The 22,873-nt window shown below is 35.6% G+C and overlaps 1 protein-coding gene across 4 annotated transcripts; it reads left to right on the forward strand.

Moving 5' to 3' along the window:
• The first annotated feature begins 814 nt into the window (after positions 1–814).
• Positions 815–22,873, forward strand: LOC127080518 (protein ACTIVITY OF BC1 COMPLEX KINASE 8, chloroplastic). Of its 4 annotated transcripts, XR_007788025.1 has the most exons (22): positions 815–1,355; positions 1,444–1,579; positions 4,676–4,842; positions 5,997–6,117; positions 7,959–8,059; positions 8,348–8,446; positions 9,004–9,114; positions 9,216–9,295; positions 9,417–9,486; positions 16,400–16,473; positions 16,586–16,655; positions 16,771–16,859; positions 17,602–17,726; positions 18,254–18,334; positions 18,418–18,478; positions 18,586–18,640; positions 18,721–18,819; positions 18,914–19,003; positions 20,218–20,277; positions 20,413–20,540; positions 22,193–22,315; positions 22,412–22,873. XR_007788025.1 is itself a non-coding variant. In XM_051020837.1 (21 exons), the coding sequence occupies exons 1-20, from the start codon at positions 930–932 to the stop codon at positions 20,527–20,529; spliced, it is 2,232 nt and encodes a 743-aa protein (XP_050876794.1). In that variant the 5' UTR covers positions 815–929; the 3' UTR covers positions 20,530–20,540; positions 22,375–22,873. The 4 variants fall into 4 exon arrangements, 3 of the variants coding, with proteins under 3 accessions (XP_050876794.1, XP_050876795.1, XP_050876796.1); XM_051020837.1 differs by lacking the exon at positions 22,193–22,315 and having other exon boundaries at positions 22,375–22,873; XM_051020838.1 differs by lacking the exon at positions 22,193–22,315.

The raw sequence follows: 22,873 nt of genomic DNA on the forward strand, positions 1-22,873 counted from the left end.
ATTTATAGTGTGTTTAGATGAGGTAATTGAATTTTTTTTAAGGAATTTAAAATTCTAAACAATTCAAATGATTCAATTAAAATCTATTCATTTTAATTTCTTGTGTTTAGATGAAGTATTAAAACGATTTATTGTTAAATTTTAGAATCATTTTCATAAATTTTAAAAATTTTGGATCAAATTTAAAAAATGAAAAATATAGATCAATTTACAATTTTTGAAATTTTGAATGAACCAATTTGTAAAATTTGAAAAATATTAAGTTCTCGTTTATAATTTTTTAAAAATTTTAAGGTAAATTTGAATTTTTCATAAAATATAAGGACCGTCTTATCAAATTTAAAAAATTAATAATAAAAAAATTAATATTTTCATTATATAGAATGAATAATTAATTTCAAATTTTTTATATTTTAGTATTATTTAAAATTTATTAAATTTAAATAAAATACTTCATAAATTTATATTATTTTAACAATTTTTAATATTTTATTCAAAAAATATATTTTGTCAAATCAGTTTAAATTTTAAAAAAAATTATTTTCTTAACTAAAATACTTCATCCAAAAAATTCTTATAAAATTTTAAAACATACTTTTACACCTTTAATTTTAAAAAGTAAGGTCTTCAACCGCGAAATCAAGCCAAATCAATAAGAATAGAAAATCATCAAACTTGATTTTACTTTATTAATTACTAAGAATTAAAAATAATAATTCTGAATTGAATTGAAAATATCGTGTGACCCAGCTTCACTGATGCCACGTGTCCCGTTTATCTCCACCCCTTCCCTCCTTTCTAATTTGTTCCACTCCATCTAACTTCGTTTACCTCTCTGTTTTTGTCACATTGAGTCTTCCCTCTTCATACCATGAAAATCAGGATTCTACACTGATCATCCTTAATCTCTCTCTAGAAACTTCCAATTCATGGCTACATCTTCTCTTCTACACTTACCCGAACTCCATTTTCTTTCTCCACAAATCCCTCACCGTAACCGTTTCTCTCTTTCTACATACTCCATTTCCCGCCTTTCTACCTCCAACGTTGCTCTTCGCACCACGCGAATCCGCGCATCGAAAGAAGAATCCGCGTTAGCCGAGCGAGTTAACGACGTGAAGTGGAGCGGAAACGGAGCTGCCTCCCGTGCCGGCGACAATAAAGCATCAGGAGGATACGTTAACGGCGCCGTCAAGAAAAGCCCGGGGGATTACGGATATAGAAACGGTGTAGCTGCTACAGAGGTGGTGGACGTTGAAGTCTCTAAGGTGAATGAGGATGGGAGGAAGAGAAGGTTGGAGGAGATTGGAAAAGAAGATGCGTGGTTTAAACAAACTGAGAAAGTAAAAGTTGAGGTACGGTGTCGTTTTAGTTCGGCGTTTTGTGGTTGTACAAGTTTGAAAGAAATATGAACTGTGAACGTTTTTTTTTGTTTTGTTGCAGGTAGCAGTTGCTCCTGGAGGTCGTTGGAGCAGATTCAAGACTTACTCTACAATCCAGAGAACCTTAGAGATTTGGGGATTTGTTGTAACGTTCATCTTTAAGGCATGGCTGGACAATCAGAAGTTTTCTTACAAAGGTTCGTCGTCGCCTATTAATTGTCTCTATCCATTGGAATTTGGAAGAATCATATGTGCTTTATTAATTTTAAATTTAATAAGCACTGTTTCTTTGGTAAACAAATTTCCTCTTTAAGTGATGTGTATGGGGTGCTTATTACATTAATAGTTTTGTGGAACTTTTTCATGTCCACTTTATCAATTAAAGTTGATTTGTGGTATATGAATCTGCGTGGTATATGCATTTGCGTCAGGATCAGGAGTGTTTGCTAATTTGCTATCAGTTATAGACGGAAACTAAATAGTTCAAAAGCAGATTCAACCGAGCATAATAATTTATTAGTTGAATACTTGAATTTATAATATGATCATGTTAGTTATTAGAACTTTTTAGCCGAGATATTAATGTTGGATAGCTGAGCGGCCAACTCTAAAAGTGGAATAGCAGATGGATATCTTTTTTACTAATAATTGTATATTAATTTATAATATATTTTTTTTATAAAATTCAATATTAAAAAACAATGCTTAATTAAGATTCAAAATATTATAGAAAATTCAAAATATAGTAGAAGATTCAAAACATCACATTTTAAAATTCAAACTTAGTACTATTATATAAAAATTCAAACTTAGTACTATTATATAAAAATTCAAACTTAGTACTATTATATAAAAATTCAATCAAACATAGAAATCATAGATCATCATGAAAGAAGCCTTATTTAAAATATTCCTCAAATTCTTCATCTTCATCATCTTCTACCACCACTTGTTGTGCCATTGTTGCCCTAGATGTACTTGCAACTTCAAGTTGCCTTGACCTCCTAGTGTAGATTAGAGGCTCATTAATTCCACTTGCATCGGCAACTTAAGACCAAGTTAAATCATCATTTTCATGAACTAAGTCTTCTTCTAAAAGTTCACCATCTTCTCATATCTCTCCCATCTCTCTCATCAATCATTCAGTGCGATAATTAATTTCGCCAAAAACCATAGGATCAACTTTATCCTGAATTTCAAATCTTTCAATCAAAGCTTGGTAATATTTGATGGAAACCAAGTCTTGCAACCTTTTATTCTAACTTATTTCTCTTCTTGTAATGAATCTAAAATACAATAATTTGAAATATTAATTTAATAATACTTGAATGTAAGATACTTTAATATCCTAGTAAAAAATTAATACTTATATGCTCAAAGATGCTCCATTTACGCTCACATCCAGAAGTTTCGCCTCCATAAGACTTCCACCAATCGGCGGCAATTAAAGAATCATCTACATTAGAATATACACAACACCAAGTGTCTCACATACGACAAATAATTATAAAAAAAAACGAACTTCCATCTTACCTAGAGCTAATGTCGACCTTTGTCTAACTGCCGCTCCTATACCAAAGAGACCTGTAACACCCTTTTATTATGTCAATTGTAATGAAATCCTATCTTCCTTTTCATGACTTACATTAAGTGTCTCAATGCATTTACGGAGACCTCTCACCAACTTAGAATCATTCTCAATTTCTAGTTTATCATCATAATATCCCGGTTTGAGATAGTTACCAGCAACATTGATTCCTTCGCTACGAGTGTCAACTTCATCATTCGCATCATTGATAAAAGATGAGAGTGTCAACTTCATCCTTCGCTACGTGTTGCTGGTAACTATCTCAAACCGGGATATTATGATGATAAACTAGAAATTGAGAATGATTCTAAGTTGGTGAGAGGTCTCCGTAAATGCATTGAGACATTTAATGGAAGCCATGAAGAGGAAGATAGGATTTCAGTACAATTGACATAATAAAAGGGTGCTACAGGTCTCTTTGGTATAGGAGTGGCAGTTAGACAAAGGTTGACATTACCTTCAATTAAGATGGAAGTTCATTTTTTTTTTATAATTATTGGTCGCATGCGAGACACTTGGTGTTGTGTATATCCTAATGTAGATGATTCTTTAATTGCAGCTGAGTGATGGAAGTCTTATGGAGTCGAAACTCCGGATTTGCAATTATTGGTGATTAAAGTGTTGAGTTTGAGTTGTAGTGCTTCCGGATGTGAGCGTAAATGGAGCATCTTTGAACATGTAAGTATTAGTTTTTTTACTAGGATATTAAAGTATCTTACATTCAAGTATTTTTAAATTAATACTTCAAATTATCTTATTTTAAGTTCATTCCAAGAAGAGAAATAAGTTGGAGCATCTAAGGTTGCAATATTTGGTTTTCATCAAGTATAACTAAGCTTTGATTGGAAGATTTGAAATTCGGGGCAAGATTGATCATATGGTTTTTGACGAAATTAATTATCACACTGAATGGTTGGTGAGAGATGGGGGAGAGATAGGAGAAGATGGTGAACCTTTAGAAGAAGAATTGGTTCATCAAAATGATGATTTAACTTGGTCTCAAGTTGCCGATGCAAGTGGGGTTAATGAGCCTCTAATCTACACTAAGGAGGTCAAGGAAACTGGAAGTTACAAGTACATCTAGGGCAACAATGGCACAACAAGTGGTGGTAGAAGATGTTGAAGAAGATGATGAAGATGAAGAATTTGAGGAATATTTTGAATAAGACCTCTTTCACGATGATTTATGATTTCTATGTTTGCTTGAATTTTCATATAATAGTAATAAGTTTGAATTTTAAGTTGTGATGTTTTGAATCTTTATTAAGCATTGTTCTTTGACATTGGATTTGATAAATCTTTTGAGTGTTGTGTTATTTGTTTAATTTTACATTAAGTATATGACATATGTTTTATAAATTATTATACAATTATTAGTACAAAAAGTTATCCCGCTATCTCACTTTTAGAGTTGGCCGCTCCGCTATCTGGGATTAATGACTATGAAGTGAATAAATACAAACCAATGGATTAATAAAAGTTGCTGGTTAAGATGGTATCGTGATTCTTTTCGAAATGTTATTCATTGTTCTTTGATGATATTTATGATCAACATCAGCTTTAAAAACCAATAAAAAAAGCCCCATGGCTAGGCTACCTGTAACAAACAAACCTGTTACAATATGAAATGTTTATTTATTGAATTTTGACGAATTTTTAGGATGCCATTGTCTGGTTTTATTTGATTTGAAGATATCACTTACAGGAGGAATGACCGAGGGAAAAATGAAGTTAAGGCGGAAGACCCTTGCCAAGTGGCTTAAGGAAAGCATTTTGAGATTAGGCCCTACATTCATTAAAATTGGTCAGCAGTTCTCCACTAGGGTGGATATTCTTCCTCAAGAGTATGTTGACCAGTTGTCCGAACTTCAGGTAAGTTAGAGTCTTGAACATCATTTATGAGATTATTTCCCTACATTGATGTATTTTGAACTTGCTTATGTAGTTTTGTTATATCATCCGTCATATCTTTCTGCTAAGAATCCTACATTAGATGAAATAAGATATGAAACTGTATTTGTCCGTGGGGGCAATCTTTACCTTATAAGTCCGATTTTATAGGGGTTGAGTTAGACCCAATCCCAATTCTAATATGATATCAAAACTTATACAAGATTTGTTGTGAACCATGAAAAATGCCCATAATTGTATGCTATGACACCCGTTGATAGAAACTGGTACCAAACATAGAGGTTTAATTGAAATTATTGACTCTTATGATATGATAGAATAAGATTACACAGTGGGTTCCCAAGAAATTCGAGAGTCTTGGGTTTCTCTCTTCCTAAAATTCAAGAGCTTGGTTCAGTTTTTCTACTTATTCAAGGGTCTTGAATGCTCGGCTTTGGAGACAAATATTTCTACACAAGTTGAAGAATTTAAAAGTGAAAATTTAGCATTGAAAAAAACAATATTTTAACTATTAAAAGTTGAATGCTCGACTTTTAAGACGAATATTTCTACATTTGAGTAGTTGCTTAAGGCACATGTTAGAATTTTCCTTCATTCAAAATCAGTCTAAAAAAACATAATGAAATAACTACCAGCCTAATTTCATAACTGCTGCCTTAAACATAACATTTGTAGTCTAATATAATTTAATAACAATACTAATAAGAGGTCTAACAGAGCATCATCATCCATGATGCTATTATCTTGAACTTTTTATTTTTATGATAAATAGTTGTCAATATTTTCTAAGAAATCTTGTGATATTTTCATGTCAAGTTATTTACAATCTAAGCACGTGTTATACATAATTTTTCACGAGAAGCAAACTTTCTTGTTATAAGGATTTTGTAATCCTTGTATTATTTAGTTTCAATCTTGTTCGTCTATTTTGGCAGCAACTGATATTAAAAAAAGCTTATAACTATGAAATGCGAAAGTGTTTTCCTTCGAATCCTAAAAACTGGTGACATGAAAATATTGACGTATTATATAAACTTAGAAAGCTTAAGCTGAAAAAGAAAAATATAAAGGCTGCATTTCTTCAGTACTTAAGTTACCTTTTATTTTGGGTTCAGGATCAAGTGCCTCCATTTCCCTCTGAGACTGCTATAGCTATTGTTGAAGAGGAGCTCGGAGCTTCTGTAGGTGATATCTTTGATCAGTTTGACTATGAACCAATAGCTGCTGCAAGTCTTGGTAATCAACATTGTACTTTGCATATCTTTTTGATAATATGTGTTATATTAAGATTATAACAGATTGCATTATTTAGTTGAAATAAATATTGCATAGTTGAAAGATATTGTGTTAAATTTTGTATTGTTTTGTGTATTGACCACCAAAAAGTATATAGAAGTATTTGGAAGAGCTTATTTGGGCTTATCTTATGATATAAGCAATAGCATGAGTGTTTGGAAGAACTTAATGAAAATAACTTAAAATGTATCCATAAGATGTTTTCATCTTATTTTAATAAATTCTTCTAGATAACTTATTGTCATATGTTGTTTTCAGTTTGTGCAGAGTATACCCTTATTCACTCTTTAATTGTAGAAGCAACTTGTATTTAAGCTTCTATACGATAAACACTTATCAAATAAGCAGTTAGTTAAGCTGTATATCCAAACACCCTAAAAAAGTACTAGTGATGTTCTACTCGTGCCTCAATATGCATCAAACGTACCTACAATTTTTTTTATCATATTGTTTAATGGAGATTTAATGCCAGTGGTAGGAGGAGCAGAGTAATGGGTGAAGTTTTGATTTCTGAGGGAAGGATGTGGAAGTCTTTGTGCCTGGACCGAGAAAATGCTGACGATACCATATTGGAATTTTTTGTTTTTGTTTTATAGAGCTTTGTAGCAAAACTCACACAGACTAAGTGTAGAGAAGAGAAGGTATTGTGGGTTCAAATCTAAAATATCCCTGTAGCTTTTTACTATTTGAGCGGTACTTACAAGATACTTTAGATTTTTTTGTTTTTTTGGTATAAACTGGATATCTTTAACGCGCAATTGTAGAGACCAACCCTCTAGCCAGAAAGAACCATAATAGGCGGCTAAGCTCTCCCTCAAGAGATTTAACACTAGGGTTGGATTTGAACCTAGGACTATTGTATTAGAATTTTAGTTGCCGATAAAATGTGAGAAAATAGCATAAAGTGAAAACAGTAGGGGTGTCCGCGGTGCGGTTTGAATCGATTTTGAGGTAAAACTCATCCGATCCAAAGATAAATCTAATCGCGGTTCGATTTTAGATGATTGATTAAAAACTCCGATCCGATCCAATCTAATTTCATGCGGTTTAATTTGAATTGGTTTTTAGATATTCAAATTACAAATTATATTTTTTATTAAGATTATAAAAATGCTAATCAATAATAAATTTAATATAATATGTAACCTATGATATATTAAAAATAAAAAATTAATATTACAAAATAAAAATGATCGATTATGGTTTAAACAAATGAAATAATAAAAATAAATAGATTAAACTAAATTAATAAATAGTATTAAAAAATAAGTATCATCGAATAATCAATTAACACAGCAAATCATATTGATAAAAAAAATATAAGTATAAAAATATATACATGCGGTGCGGTTCGGTTTGAATGGTTTTGAAAAATTAATCCGAAATCTGATCCGAACCAAGTGGTTTTTACAAAATGACATCCAAATCCATCCAATAATATTCAGTTTTTTGCAGTTTTCGGTTTTTTTGGATTGATTTTTATTTTTATTTGGATCGGTTTGGATTTGAACACCCCTAATTAACAACATGAATCTGATTACATGACATGTTTTTTTATAGAATAAGTGAAGGTTTGATCTGTCTGCCAGTCTGCTATAACTGTCAGATTCTGTCAAAACCAAATATCAACCTACAACTGAATACTCAACACATAAATACACTGTCTGGCTGGTGTGAGCCTGCTGATTCACAATCTTTAATAACAGATGAAAATAACATGCAAATAAATATTTCTAATATTTGAGAAGACTGGATTAGCAAACTGTTTCCCCCTAATGCAGGTCAGGTTCATCGGGCAAGATTGAAAGGACAAGAGGTTGTTGTTAAAGTGCAAAGGCCTGGTCTCAAGGATCTTTTTGATATTGATCTAAAAAACCTGAGGGTCAGTGTTATAGTTTATAAGGCTTTCCATATAAACCTTATGCTTATAGCTATGTCTGCAAATGTGATATTACTGTCTGATAATTCTTCAATTTCTCTTTTAATTTCCAAATGCTGGTCTCAAGGATATACTTTTATCTTGCATACATGATTTTTCTTGTCTACATAGCTAGGCACAGACATTTCATTCTACTCTTTGAGAGAGAATTTTGGTACAAGGATCTCCCTCTTTTGAAGATTCTATACCAGTGTATATTATGCTGATAGTTGATCCTTTTTTTAACTTCAGGTTATTGCCGAATATCTTCAAAAAATTGATCCAAAGTCGGATGGTGCAAAGAGGGATTGGGTTGCTATTTATGATGAATGTGCCTCTGTCTTATATCAGGTGATAATATCTTGGCAAATTGCTTCTATTTTAGGTTAATTGGCATTACTGAAGGAAATCATTTGTCTAATTCTGCTGAAGAGAAATCCAATAATACTACCTATGTCCCTATATGTAAGAGCCTCTTGTAAAATATTATCTCTTTTTGTAAGACCTCTTCAAGTTACAAGGTATATTAATTATTTTTTCACATAAATACCCATAGTTAAACGGGGAGACGGAGGTAGTAAGACAGTATAGAAACACTTTGTTTAGAGTTTGGGTGCATGGGGTGGGCAACGAGGCTGGCTATTTCTCTATGGAGTTGTATGTGAGAGACTTCTTCTCTAACAAAGATCCTAGTAAATGAAGTTATAGGAAAACTAGGTGTTAAAAAACCAGAAAAATAAAGCAAAAAATTAACTTACATTATTCACGAGTCTTTGCTGAAGTTTTGGTTCTTACTTTCTACTGTATTGAATCTCATTCTTGGTTTGATATGACATATGCACGTGTTCTCCGCACATCCTCAAATTATCTCTGATTTTATTACTGCAACATAAATTAATAATTTTCAGGAGATTGATTACACCAAGGAGGCTGCTAATGCTGAATTGTTTGCAAGTAACTTTAAGAACATGAGTTATGTGAAAGTTCCTACAATCTACTGGGATTATACCACACCACAGGTTTAACCTTCATTCTCACATAATATGGAAAACGCATCCGTGTTCATATTTCCCCGTTTATATCGGTAACTTATTCATCCATAACTATGTTTTCAATGCAGATTCTGACAATGGAATATGTTCCAGGAATTAAAATAAACAAAATACAAGCTTTAGATCAACTTGGTGTTGATCGCACAAGGTTAATAGAATCTTTACTTATTTGGTTGGCTAAACCACTGTGGACTAATTACCATTTATTTTTGTTTTTCTGTGCTAACTTAATTCAAAGATTATTCTGATGTTTGTATTATGTCCTACAGGCTAGGGAGATATGCAGTTGAGTCGTTCCTGGAGCAAATTTTATCGCATGGTTTCTTCCATGCTGACCCTGTGAGTTTTCCTTTTTAGAATTGAAATCAAATTTCTCTTCATATGTTATGTCATATTATATTTGGATTGGCCATATGGTAAACTTTTTATTAAAGCCAAAATGTTAACTGCCTTTTACTGCTCTTATGATGCAACACTAGCATCTAATGCCAGAGCTACAAGCAGTATGCTACTTGTGTTTTATGGTTATTATTGTTTTGCAAGTCTGTTTGATGTGGGACTTGTATTATGACAGTCTTAATTTATCTTGTTGCCTTAGAGTAACTTTTGTATGTTAAGAAATGTGTTTCCCCCATGTAGCAACACTAAATTACTAATGCTAATTTCTAACTCCTGCCTTTCATTGATGGGTGGGTCTTGCTATCAAGCCCTCTATGTCTTTACATTGTAAGGCGAAGCAATATCAATTCTGTGTTTGGAAACCTTTTTGCCTGCCTATTGAGGGAGGCCTTTTCCTCATATAAACTACCTGGATTTCCTGTGATTGTAGATAATCTAGACACAAGCTTAATAACCGTAGGGTTGTATTTGACTAGGGTTGGGGACCTTGGGGGTACCCAGCAGCAGTTAACTTTCACTGCTGGAGGTACTGGATGAGGAAGTTGCCCACTAGTTCAAATGTTTTTCTACCAGGGGTGACTCCTTTACTTGAATATCAGCTAGTTTGTTATATATAACAAATGGGAATGTAACTCCATTCTCATGATTTTTTAGCACCCAAAGAAATCTATAAATATGTAAAAATGATAATTTCATTTGGTTCCTAGAAGCATCTCCTATCTGTCATAAGCACAAACATGTCACCTGACAAGGAAAGATAAGAACTACTCTGTCCATATCAATAATGGATGTGGTATCTCAACTCACCCCTCCTTCTCTTAAGATTGAACACCTGGATCTTCACAACGCATCTCATGCATGTAAGATAATGGAAATCGTTTCCTTCTCATTGATCTGAATAGAATATATATACATCAATGTGTAACATTTGGTCAACTATCTAATTATGATACAACATAATTATAGGAAACTAATTATGACTAATTATAACAAAATATTCTATTCTATCACACCCACGCAGTCGAAGCGGGAGGTTCACAGACGCTTAGACTGGTCCGAAAATCATCAAAGAGAATGCGAGGAAGTCCTTTGGTGAAGATGTCTGCGATCTGATGTCTTGAGGGAACATGAAGGACGCGAGCCTGACCACGAGCTACCTTTTCCCAAACAAAATGAATGTCCATCTCAATATGCTTAGTGCGCTGATGCTGCACAGGATTACCAGATAGATAGATGACACTAACATTGTCACAATACACCAAAGTGGCCTGAGGAATAGGAAAATGGAATTCCAGGAGAAGATTGCGAATCCAATATGATTCGGAGACAACATTGGCAACCCCCCTATATTCGGCTTCAGCACTGGAACGGGAGAGAGTTGGCTGCCTTTTGGAAGACCAAGAAATAAGGTTGTCACCTAGAAAAACACAGTACCCAGATGTAGAACGTTTGGTGTCAGGACATCCACCCCAATCAGCGTCAGTGTAGGAGATAAGCTTTGTAATGGGAGATGGGGATAAGTGTAGTCCAAAATGTAAGATACCCTGAACATAGCGCAAAATGCACTTAAGAGCAAGCATGTGTTCCGTGCGAGGGGCATGCATGTGAAGACAAACTTGTTGAACAACATATGATATATCAGGTCGAGTGAAGGTGAGATACTGTAGGGCCCCTGCAAGACTCCGATACAAGGAGGGATTCTCATAAGAAGTGTGAAGTTTGCAACACCGGTCATGTACAGGTTGCTCAATGATATATCTTGGATAGGCTTGAGCAGGCTTCTTTGAATGCTATATCTAGCATAGGCTTCATTGGGCTGCAGTAAAAGCAACCTAGGGTTGACTAGAGTGAAGAATGCTAGGGTTTTTGATGTGATGCCAAAGTAGATTCTACCAGATTGAGAGCTTTGTTCCCATCTTAGAATTTGAGTTAAGTATAACTTGATAGAATAGAATATTTGATTATTATTAGTCATAAATAATTTCCTATAATTAGGATTGTATCATAATTACATACGTTACACATTGTTGTATATATACCCTATTCAGATTAATGAAAAGGCAACACATTCCATTATCTTACATGGTATCAGAAAAACAAAACAGAAGCGTTCCTCATTCTCCTTTCTTTTGGGTTTCACATCTCTGTTCCGACGATAGCACACCACAACGCCGTGATTTCTCTCCTCTGCGCGTCCGTGTTGTCCACTGTTGTTGTATTCTACTCGTGAATTGTTACTGTGAAACAAGAAGCAGTCATGTCTGATTCCGAAAACAGCAATAGCGACCACAATACTCAGAAAACTCCCACTGTAGCCAATGTTTCCGAGCAGTCCGTCGCTGCCACCGGTGTTTCAAAACATGATTTTCATCCCGCTCTTGCTGTCTCCAACATTAGGAACCACATTCCTATTATTCTTGAGATGGAAAAAGATCAGTATGGAACATGGGCCGAGCTTTTCCGAATTCATGCTCGCTCACATCGAGTCTTGCATCACATTGTTCCATCTACGGAAAAAGCACCTCCAGCCCCTACCGATGCCGAGCATGAACAATGGACCACTCTTGATGCCACCGTTCTCCAGTGGATTTATTCCACCATTTCTACTGATTTGCTGACCACTATCCTGGAACCCAACTCGACTGCAGTAGAAGCTTGGAATCGCTTAGAAGATATCTTTCAGGACAACCAAAATGCTCGAGCTGTCACTCTTGAGCAAGAGTTTTCTAACACTCGTATGGAGGATTTTCCAAATGTCTCTGCTTACTGTCAGCGTCTTAAGATGCTTTCTGATCAATTGAGAAATGTCGGCTCCCCTGTCAACAATCATCGTCTTGTCCTTCAGCTGATATCGGGTCTCCCAGAAGCTTACCGTAGTGTTGCCACCTTGATTCGCCAGAGTAATCCTCTCCCTGCATTCTATCAGGCTCGTTCAATGCTCACTTTGGAAGAAGCCGGTATGGCTAAGATGGCAAACACAGGCTCTCATGCTGCCATGCACACCACTCAGTCAAAACTTATTGAAGACACCTCTCAGCGTGGCAACCGCCGCCCCAACAACCGTTCTCGTGGCAACCAGAGCCGCGGAGGGGGACGTAATAACCGCAGTGGTCCTCAGCCTGGAGCTCCCAACACTCCTCCATCATGGTCCTCTCCTCCTTGGCAGCAGCAACAACAGTACCCAGCTTGGCAACCATGGGGTTGGACTCCACCACCATGGGCTATGCCACCGTGTCCATATCCCACCTCTCAGTGGGCACGCCCTGCCGGTCCTCCTAAGCAACCAGGCATTCTAGGACAACGTCCTCAGGTGTATGCAGCCTCTACCTCCTCTCAGATACCGACAGACATTGAGACCGCAATGCACACAATGTCACTCCACACTCCTGACAATCAGTGGTACATGGATACGGGCGCAACATCTCACACAGCTGCATCACAAGGTAATCTCTCGTCTTATTTTCCTATAAGTAATTCAAATCAGAAAGTTATTGTTGGCAGTGGCCATGAAATTCCAATTCACGGCACCGGACACACACAAATAACCACATCTCACCAACCACTTCACCTTAAACATGTCCTGCATGCCCCGAAAATTATTAAAAATTTAATTTCTGTGAGACGACTCACCACTGACAACAATGTTTCTGTTTCCTTTGACCCTTTTGGTTTTACTGTCTCTGACTTTCAGACGGGGATCTCCCTTCTCAGATGTGATAGTCGTGGAGATCTTTATCCAGTTACCACTTCTCCTAGTTTTGCCGGTCTCACTTCCAGTCTCTGGCATAGTCGTCTTGGTCATCCTGGCGTGTCTGTTTTAAATTCCCTTTGCAAAAATAAGTTCATATGTTGTGAACCTTTTAATTCTTCTGTTGTTTGTGACTCTTGTGTTTTAGGCAAACAGGTTAAATTGCCATTTTTTGATTCTCAAACTACGACCTTGATGCCTTTTGATATTTTACATAGTGATTTATGGACGTCTCCAATTTTAAGCTCTGCTGGTCATAAATATTATGTATTATACTTAGATGATTTTACAAACTTCTTGTGGACTTTTCCTATTAGCAGAAAATCCCATGTGTTTGAAACGTTCAAGTCACTTACTCAACTCATTCAAACTCAATTTTCAAAAAAAGTCAAAACATTTCAATGTGACAATGGCGGTGAATATAATAATGAGCCTTTTCAAAAGTATTGCACAGATCATGGTCTAATTTTTCGTTTCTCTTGTCCACACACATCCTCACAAAATGGGAAAGCGGAACGTAAAATAAGAACCATTAATAATATGATACGCACTATGCTAGCTCATTCTTATGTCCCCCCCTCATTTTGGCATCATGCTCTCCTCATGGCAACTTATTTGTTAAATATTATTCCCTGTAAAACACGTCATAATCAGTCACCAACACAACTTCTGTATCGTCGTGATCCCACATACACACACCTTCGAGTCTTTGGTTGTCTATGTTATCCATTATTCCCGTCGTCTACCATCAATAAGTTACAACCCCGCTACTACTCCGTGTGTCTTCTTGGGTTATCCACCGAATCATAGAGGTTACAAGTGTTTTGATTTGTCTAATAGAAAATTAATAATTTCAAGGCATGTTATCTTTGATGAAACTCAATTTCCCTTCACCAAGATACACTCCCCTTCACCTCACTCTTATCAATTCCTAGATGATGACCTTCACCCCTACCTTATACATCAGTGGCAAAATCAAATTTCACCACCTATTGCACATAACCAATCAACACCCACAAGCAAAATTGACCAGCCACTCCCCTCAATAAACCAACAATCATCATCTCCTACCTCTCAGACCAACCCACCGACTCCAATAAACTCTCCCACATCACCACAAATTCAACAACATCCACCTCCACTTACACGAACCATCACCACACGTAGCATGAAAGGCATTGTTAAACCCCGCAAAAATTTAACTTATCAATCTCTCACTCCGACCACACCATCTCTCCCATACCTAAAAATCCTAAACTAGCCTTATCAGACCCGAATTGGAAATCTGCAATGCAATCTGAATTTGATGCTCTTATTAGAAATAAGACGTGGGATTTAGTTCCCCGTCCTTGTGATGCTAATCTTATTCGATGTATGTGGATTTTTAGACATAAGAAGAATTCTGATGGCTCCTTTGAGCGTTATAAGGCTCGTCTTGTAGGTGATGGCAGGTCACAGATTGCAGGTGTGGATTGTGATGAGACTTTCAGCCCCGTGGTGAAACCAGCTACCATTCGAACAGTGCTCAGCATTGCTCTATCCAAATCATGGCCCATTCATCAACTGGATGTCCAGAATGCTTTTTTACATGGTGATCTTCATGAGACTGTTTACATGCATCAGCCATTGGGTTTTCGCGACCTCCGTCATCCAGATTATGTATGTCGGTTGAAGAAGTCATTGTATGGTCTTAAGCAAGCGCCCAGGGCATGGTACCAACGCTTTGCTGACTACGTCGCCACTATTGGTTTTCGTCATAGCACATCAGATCACTCTCTCTTCATATATCGACAAGGTTCAGACATCGCCTACATTTTGTTGTATGTAGACGACATCATCCTCATTACCTCCACTCAGGTCCTCTGCAAATCAATTATGTCACTCTTAGCATCTGAGTTTGCAATGAAGGATCTGGGTCCTCTGAGTTACTTTTTGGGTATTGCAGTATCTCGTTATCCTGGAGGTATGTTTCTCAGTCAAAGCACTTATGCTTCAGATATCATTGCACGTGCTGGCATGGCGTCTTGTAAACCGTCAGCCACTCCTGTTGACACTAAACAGAAACTCAGCACCTCCTCCGGCACTTCTTATGAGGATCCTTCCATGTATCGGAGTCTTGCAGGGGCCCTACAATATCTCACCTTCATATGCACGCCCCTCGCACGGAACACATGCTTGCTCTTAAGCGCATTTTGCGCTATGTTCAGGGCACCTTACATTTTGGATTACATTTATCACCATCTCCTATTACAAAACTGATCTCCTACACTGACGCTGATTGGGGTGGATGTCCTGACACCAGACGGTCTACATCTGGTTACTGTGTTTTTCTAGGGGACAACCTTATTTCTTGGTCTTCAAAAAGACAACCTACTCTCTCCCGTTCTAGTGCTGAAGCCGAATATAGGGGAGTTGCCAATGTTGTCTCAGAATCGTGTTGGATTCGCAATCTTCTCCTAGAACTCCATTTTCCTATTCCTCAGGCCACTTTGGTGTATTGTGACAATGTTAGTGCCATCTATCTATCTGGTAATCCTGTGCAGCATCAGCGCACTAAGCATATTGAGATGGACATTCATTTTGTTCGGGAAAAGGTCGCGCGTGGTCAGGCTCACGTCCTTCATGTCCCATCCAGACATCAGATTGCAGACATCTTCACCAAAGGACTTCCTCGCATTCTCTTTGATGATTTTCGGACCAGTCTAAGCGTCCGTGAACCTCCCGCTTCGACTGTGGGGGTGTGATAGAATAGAATATTTGATTATTATTAGTCATAAATAATTTCCTATAATTAGGATTGTATCATAATTACATACGTTACACATTGTTGTATATATACCCTATTCAGATTAATGAAAAGGCAACGCATTCCATTATCTTACATAACTCTATCTCAAAAGCTAGCTCAAGGGCGATGATTGTCCATACCTCGGGAGAACTACTTTAGATATATTGCCATATTGACGCGGGATCTCAACACTAATCAAACTTTGTCTTAAATAAGGAATAATAAATTTTCGTTATTTCATGTCTCGTGATTATCATTAGGAAGTTTGCCGCTTGATATTTTGTGTGCAACTAATATATGTTTAAATATTCCTGCAGCATCCTGGAAATATTGCAGTTGATGATGTTAATGGTGGAAGGTTGATCTACTATGATTTTGGAATGATGGGAAGGTATGTTCTTTGTCTTCTATGACTAGTTCAGACCTGTTCAAACAAGAATTTACCAGTAGCACTTATTTTAAGCTCTGCCTTTACAAATAATGATCGGTACTGCATCTTGCAGTATTAGTCCAAACATCCGAGAAGGCTTGCTTGAAACATTTTATGGAGTCTATGAGAAGGATCCAGATAAGGTAAGGTAGATGCTTTTAATAGATAGTGTAGCATATTGTTATGGATACTTTTCCACAATATTCCATCCCTAAAATTGCAAATGCTTACCAAATGAATCCGGTGTGCTGGTTTTAGGTTCTTCAATCAATGGTTCAAATGGGTATTCTTGTCCCTACTGGAGATATGACTGCTGTTAGGCGAACAGCACAGTTTTTTCTAAACAGGTAGTTATGAACCTATTTAGTTGGAGTTATATTATACATGTTGTAAAATGTTATATTGGAGTGTCATGCCACATGACTACACAATGAGTGTATTTACAATCAAAATAATTTATCTCTTAAGAATTAGGAGAATCAATCTAATCCTTAATTATATTCCTAATTAATAGCAAGTACTATTTACACAATTAACACATGTTAAGTGTGTATTCTAACACATCGAAACACATCCAGTGCTCAGAACCATGATATTCCTACAAGTCAGTGTTCTGATATATGGGAAGTATAAAGGCTCAGAACCATGATATTTCTACTAGCCGGTTTGTAGAGTTGAGTTAGGCCCAACCACACATCCCTAAGAATTGGTGTACCCATTAGAATGCAGAAGCCACGCCACTTAATAGGAGAATCTTAAGTCAAAACATTTCATCTTGAAGACAAGTTTTGCTAATTCAATATATTGCACTAGTAAATAGATTATGAATTTTCTTCATTTTGTTTAACTTATATCTGTCATGCCAAAGGCATAAATGATTGCTTTTTTACTAGGGTTGGTGCAACTTGCCTGTCCTGATTTGTTATGTTAGAAATATACTAATGTCTATTTTAAACTTACTGCACAAACACCTTTCTGACCCATGATATTTTCATTAGATTATTTTTTCATTGTTGCTACTATTTTTCCATAGTAATGCTAGAACTCTACACATCTAACCTTGAGTTTTTCAATATCTGTCTTCTACAGCTTTGAGGAGCGCCTGGCTGCACAAAGGAGAGAGAAAGAGGAAGCAACTGGCGAACTTGGATTCAAAAAACCATTAAGCAAGGAAGAAAAAATAATGAAGAAGAAACAACGTCTAGCTGCTATTGGTAATGCACATGGTGTAATTGGATGCACACTTTTTTATGCTTTATAGATATAAGTGTGCGCTTAAAACAATTTATTGTTGAATAATCTGGCCAAATGTTAAGATAAGAAATAAGTGAGTCCTAAGGAAGCATGTAGGTTATCTCCCACACAGCACATATTGTCCCTTTCTTCTAAAATCAAAGGAGCATGACTCTATAATAACAGCGAATTATTAAAAAGTTATATGTAGTATACAAGTAGATGAAAATTGAACACAAACAATTGTTTATTATACCATGATTTTTTATGTTTTTTTCCTGTAACTTTTGCTTAATTTTCCTGATCGGTCTAAATTGAATTTTTTCATGAAGTGTGACATCACCTGGCTCAACTATAAGGATTATGATCTGCTTCCAATTATCAAGCACTAAATCTTGTTGAATATTATTTTCCATTACTTTAATGACAATATGTGACCTATAGGTATTGTTTTTTTACTTCTAAAAAGATGTTTAGTACTCAGTCATAGCTGTCTTGCTTTAATCAGGTGAGGATTTATTATCCATTTCAGCCGATCAACCCTTCCGATTTCCTGCTACATTTACATTTGTTGTTAGAGCCTTCTCAGGTAAATCTAAATAAGTTAAATAATTCAATTTGTAAATCCTATGCGTGTGATTGTGAGGAAATAAGCTAGTGTTATTTCTGCAGTGTTGGATGGCATTGGAAAGGGCCTTGACCCACGTTTTGACATTACTGAGATTGCGAAACCGTGAGTGTTGTGTTCATAGCTTTTGCATTTGTAATTATTTTTAGTTATTCATCTTTAAGTGATGTTTTTTTTCATATATAACACAACTAGCCTTTCTGGCCTTGTAGTTATGCTTTGGAGTTATTAAGGTTTCGTGAGGCAGGGGTTGAAGTTGTCTTAAAGGTGGTCATAAACACTTTCTACTGCGCATGAATCAGTCTAATATTATGATTTCTTTCTCATATCTATCTTTTCATATACAGGACTTCAGTAATAGATGGGATAGACAATCTCAAGCATTTTACAACTTATTTAGGCAGGCTGACAGGGTTGACAAGCTTGCTACAGTTATCCAAAGACTGGTATGTGTTGGATATTTATATCTGATCTGTACCTTTTAATTGTTCTGGATCTCTGGTACTCTAGATCACTGCGCACTGCACTTATTTTTCGCAGGAGCAAGGAGATCTAAAGCTCCGAGTTCGAACTTTAGAGTCTGAAAGGGCATTCCAGCGTGTTGCCACAGTCCAGAAGACTATAGGGAATGTGAGTTAAGCTGAGATGTGATTTATTTGGATAATAAAAGTTTATTTGTTTATTCATATTTGCATTGGCTTTAGTGCCTATAAGCATGTGTTTATCATTCGCTGGGACATGCTTGTCCTTCACATTTATTATCTACTGCATAGTCACCTGGTTAGCAATTCACTTCGGCATGCGGTGATGGTACAGATACACGGTACACAACCCTAGGGGTATACCTAGTCGGTACGTTAAAGATAGTGACCCAACAGCCGAGGTTTGTGAGTTTGTCCAACATAGAAATACTTGAAGTCCTACATCTGAAGTTTAATCAACATGGAGAGGCATATTGACTATAAGTATGCAGTGAAGGATCTGAATTACAGTATGCAGAAAGAGTGGGATACACTATAGCAGCCATTCCCTTTTTAAACATAATATGCACTGATATCAGTGGTCATACATTTTTTAAAAGTTATGATACACTTTTAAGAAGGGTCGTGCACTCCAATGTCCAATGCAGTTATAAATTTTGGTGCTCAATATCTTTTTCTTCTGTCTGGTATGTGGTACATGTTCTGATGCGAAGTTTTTACGAATTTGCGCAAACCAGTTTATAAGTACCGTGAATTGGTAGCGAAACAATTCGCGGTTCACTAGGGACTGTAGCGAATTATTTCTATAGTCTACTGTATATGGCTTTTGACTGTCGTATGCCCCGATCAATCAATGGCAACAATTTATTTGATTATGGAAATGAGAATGAATATATTGACTGTTACATTTACTGGCTATATAATAAACTTGTATCTTTTCCTTTATATGAATGTAGTTCTCATATACCAGTATATTAATTTTTTCACTCTAGATTTGTGAGTGCCCATGCATCTACGTGTAGATTCATATACTTTGCATTGATTGACTTCATGTGGTTCACCTTTTTATTTACATAATCAAAACTTCAATTTCCGGTATCTCTAAAGCTTTTGAACGAGTGATGGATGTGTATATATATTTGACAATGGATATGTATATATATTTGACACTCGTTGCAAGTACAGTCCATGCCTGTCTCTATTGTCTGCCAATATGTCTTCAATTTTCTTTTCAATTTTTGACATAAAAAAGTCTCTCAATTTCAATCTTTGTTCAAATTGATGGGTGGTATTATTAGATCAAAGACTGAGAAAACCTTTTGGGATGATGCATATTCTTGTTATGTTTTTGTCAATTTACAGGCAGTAGGTGCTGGAAGCTTAATAAATCTTGCAACAATTTTGTACCTTAATTCGATTCGTGTAAGCTATCCTGTCCTGCATCCCTATTTTTTCTTGTTCCTATCCCGCATCCTTTTTTTTCTGTGTTTACTATATAGTCAATTAATTGATTATCTGGTGTGACTCCCATTGTTTGATCACTTATTACCTTTTCAGATGCCTGCAATTGTAGCATATGTCTTCTGTGCATTCTTTGGTTTCCAAGTGCTCTTGGGCATTGTAAAGGTCAAGAAGCTAGATGAAATGGAACGATTGATAACAGGAACAGCATAAACAACTATAAGGTGAATCTTACTTTATTTCTTTATGAAAGTGTTCTATACTTAATAAGGTAGTGAACATGGTTATTTAACAGCATATTCCAAGCATGAAGGTTTCTTTCACAATAATTTTTTTTACTCCCATGATTTTAGAATTGAGAAGATGTCACTTGATGACATCACTCAAACAATGTTTTAAAAACTGGTTCGGACCGGCCGGTTGAATTGGGAACCGGAAGGGTAACCGGTCTGAGCTAACTACTGAATCGGCTATGTAATCAAACCGGTGGGAATTGGCATGAACCGGGGCTTTTGGCAAACCGGAGGGGTTAATGTTTGCTCTCATTTTTTCCTAATTAAAAGTTAAAACCATGCTGTTTTATGTAATATTTTTTCAAAAAAAAAACCAACAACTTCAAAATAGAAAATAGATTCTAGAAATTAAAATTTAGAAAGAAGTAGTAGAAAATAGAAATCTGATCTGTCAACCTTTAATCTTTGCTCGCTAGAGAAAAATAAATAAATTAATAGACATGAAAAATCGATTCATTCGATGATGACATTTTTTAGGTATCATTGTATTTTTAGTGATAGGGTCATCCAGTTAAACTCGACTTAGTACCTATACAATTTTATTATCGAGGCCAATTTTTGTGACCGAGTCACACGATTTTATCTAAGTCAATCATGCGGTTCAACCAATGGCTCTTTTGTTTGACCACTCACTCCTTGACCCCGTGAGCTTGTCGGGTCGATGGCCGAATCCTTTTTTAAAACATTGAATTCATGTATCATTGTATTAACGGCCAATTGTACTTTGTGATTTTTTTTTTGTCATCCTTTTTTTTTTGTTTATATAACGTTTTGTGATACTTCAAACCTTAAGGTTGTACTACGCTTTTGGTATTTGCTAGTCTGATCACCTTTCTAGTGGTTACTTTTCTGAGTTCTGATATCTTTCACAAGAAGTACATCATTGAAAAAATGTTAAAGAGGGACTAGTGTGACTCTCTTCTGTTTGTTCTATTCCATTTATGTTTTCTCGAGCAAAAAATTAGCCAGCACAGTACTTAGTGCCTGTTGCATGATTGTTAAAACGAAAGATTGGTTCTCTCTGTTTGCAACCTTGGAGGGAAATGTATGTTAAGTATAATTAAATTAAAGACTGACAAATGCAAATTGCAATGTATATTATTGCTAAACTCCTTCCGTCCCATAATGAGCCATCCATTTGATTTCACAAATATTATGAAAAATGTATAAACGAAATAGAGAAAATATGACTTTTACTAAAGTACCATTATTAAGTATCTGTGTTCATATTATTTCAAATGCAAAGTACTCCGTCCATTTTAAAATGAGTGTCATTTAAGGATTTTGCCCACAAATTAAAAAATCTAATAAAATTGCAAAAAGATATGATACTTTACTAAACTAATCTTATTAAGCTTAGGAAATACTACTGTGCTTAGGAAGTACTATTGTATACAATAATATTTAAAATGTATAATTGGAAAAATAATAATAAGTTCTACATTGAAAATTGAGAATTGCGAATGACATTTATTTGAAACAAAATTTATTTAAGACATTCATTAGAAGTGAAAAGTATTAATTAGAGGATACAATTGAAAAATTAATATTGTACTGAAACTTGAAAGGGCCATTCATTTTAGGACAAATTATTTTTACCAATGGGTTACTCATTGTGGTTTGGAGGGTGTACTGCAGCTTGTCAATGTATCTTTAGTATATCAGGAGGCTTTTTGTAATTTGGCTTTTTATCTTTTGTATATAAGGTACTGTTCTTCTCAGTTGATGGTTTAGTATTTAAAAATGATTCTTCGTGTGCCTGTAGGTCCTTGATATGTCCCTTATTTATTGGGTTTGTTCAGCCTTATTTCAGAATTTGGACGATATGTAGCACATGTTAAAGGCCATGAAAGGGATGACTTTGGAAGAAACCAACCTTTCAGGTTTCACCAGCATATGTTAAAATCTTTCGACTAACAAACATGCTGGAGGCATTTTATGTTCATCACCTGTTCCTCAGTAAATGTATATCGATCTCTGCATTAGCTAGCTGCATTTTTGTCATTAGCCACCCCTAAAAAACAACACATAAAATAATTGTCACAAAAAGGAATTTCTTTAGGTATGATGTGAGTTTTGTAAATATTCCATTATTTACATATCATACTTGAATTTAACTTAACTTTGTAAATTTTAATTATTTTTTGGAATTACTCTTGTAATACCATGGGTTGATGCAGTTTCCTACAACTATCTGAAGGGGAAGCATAACCTTAACCTGACATTAACATGTGCAATTAATATGCATGTTGGGTTGAATTTAA

This window comes from Lathyrus oleraceus, chromosome 5, assembly GCF_024323335.1.
Source record: "Lathyrus oleraceus cultivar Zhongwan6 chromosome 5, CAAS_Psat_ZW6_1.0, whole genome shotgun sequence".
NCBI lineage: Eukaryota > Viridiplantae > Streptophyta > Magnoliopsida > Fabales > Fabaceae > Lathyrus > Lathyrus oleraceus.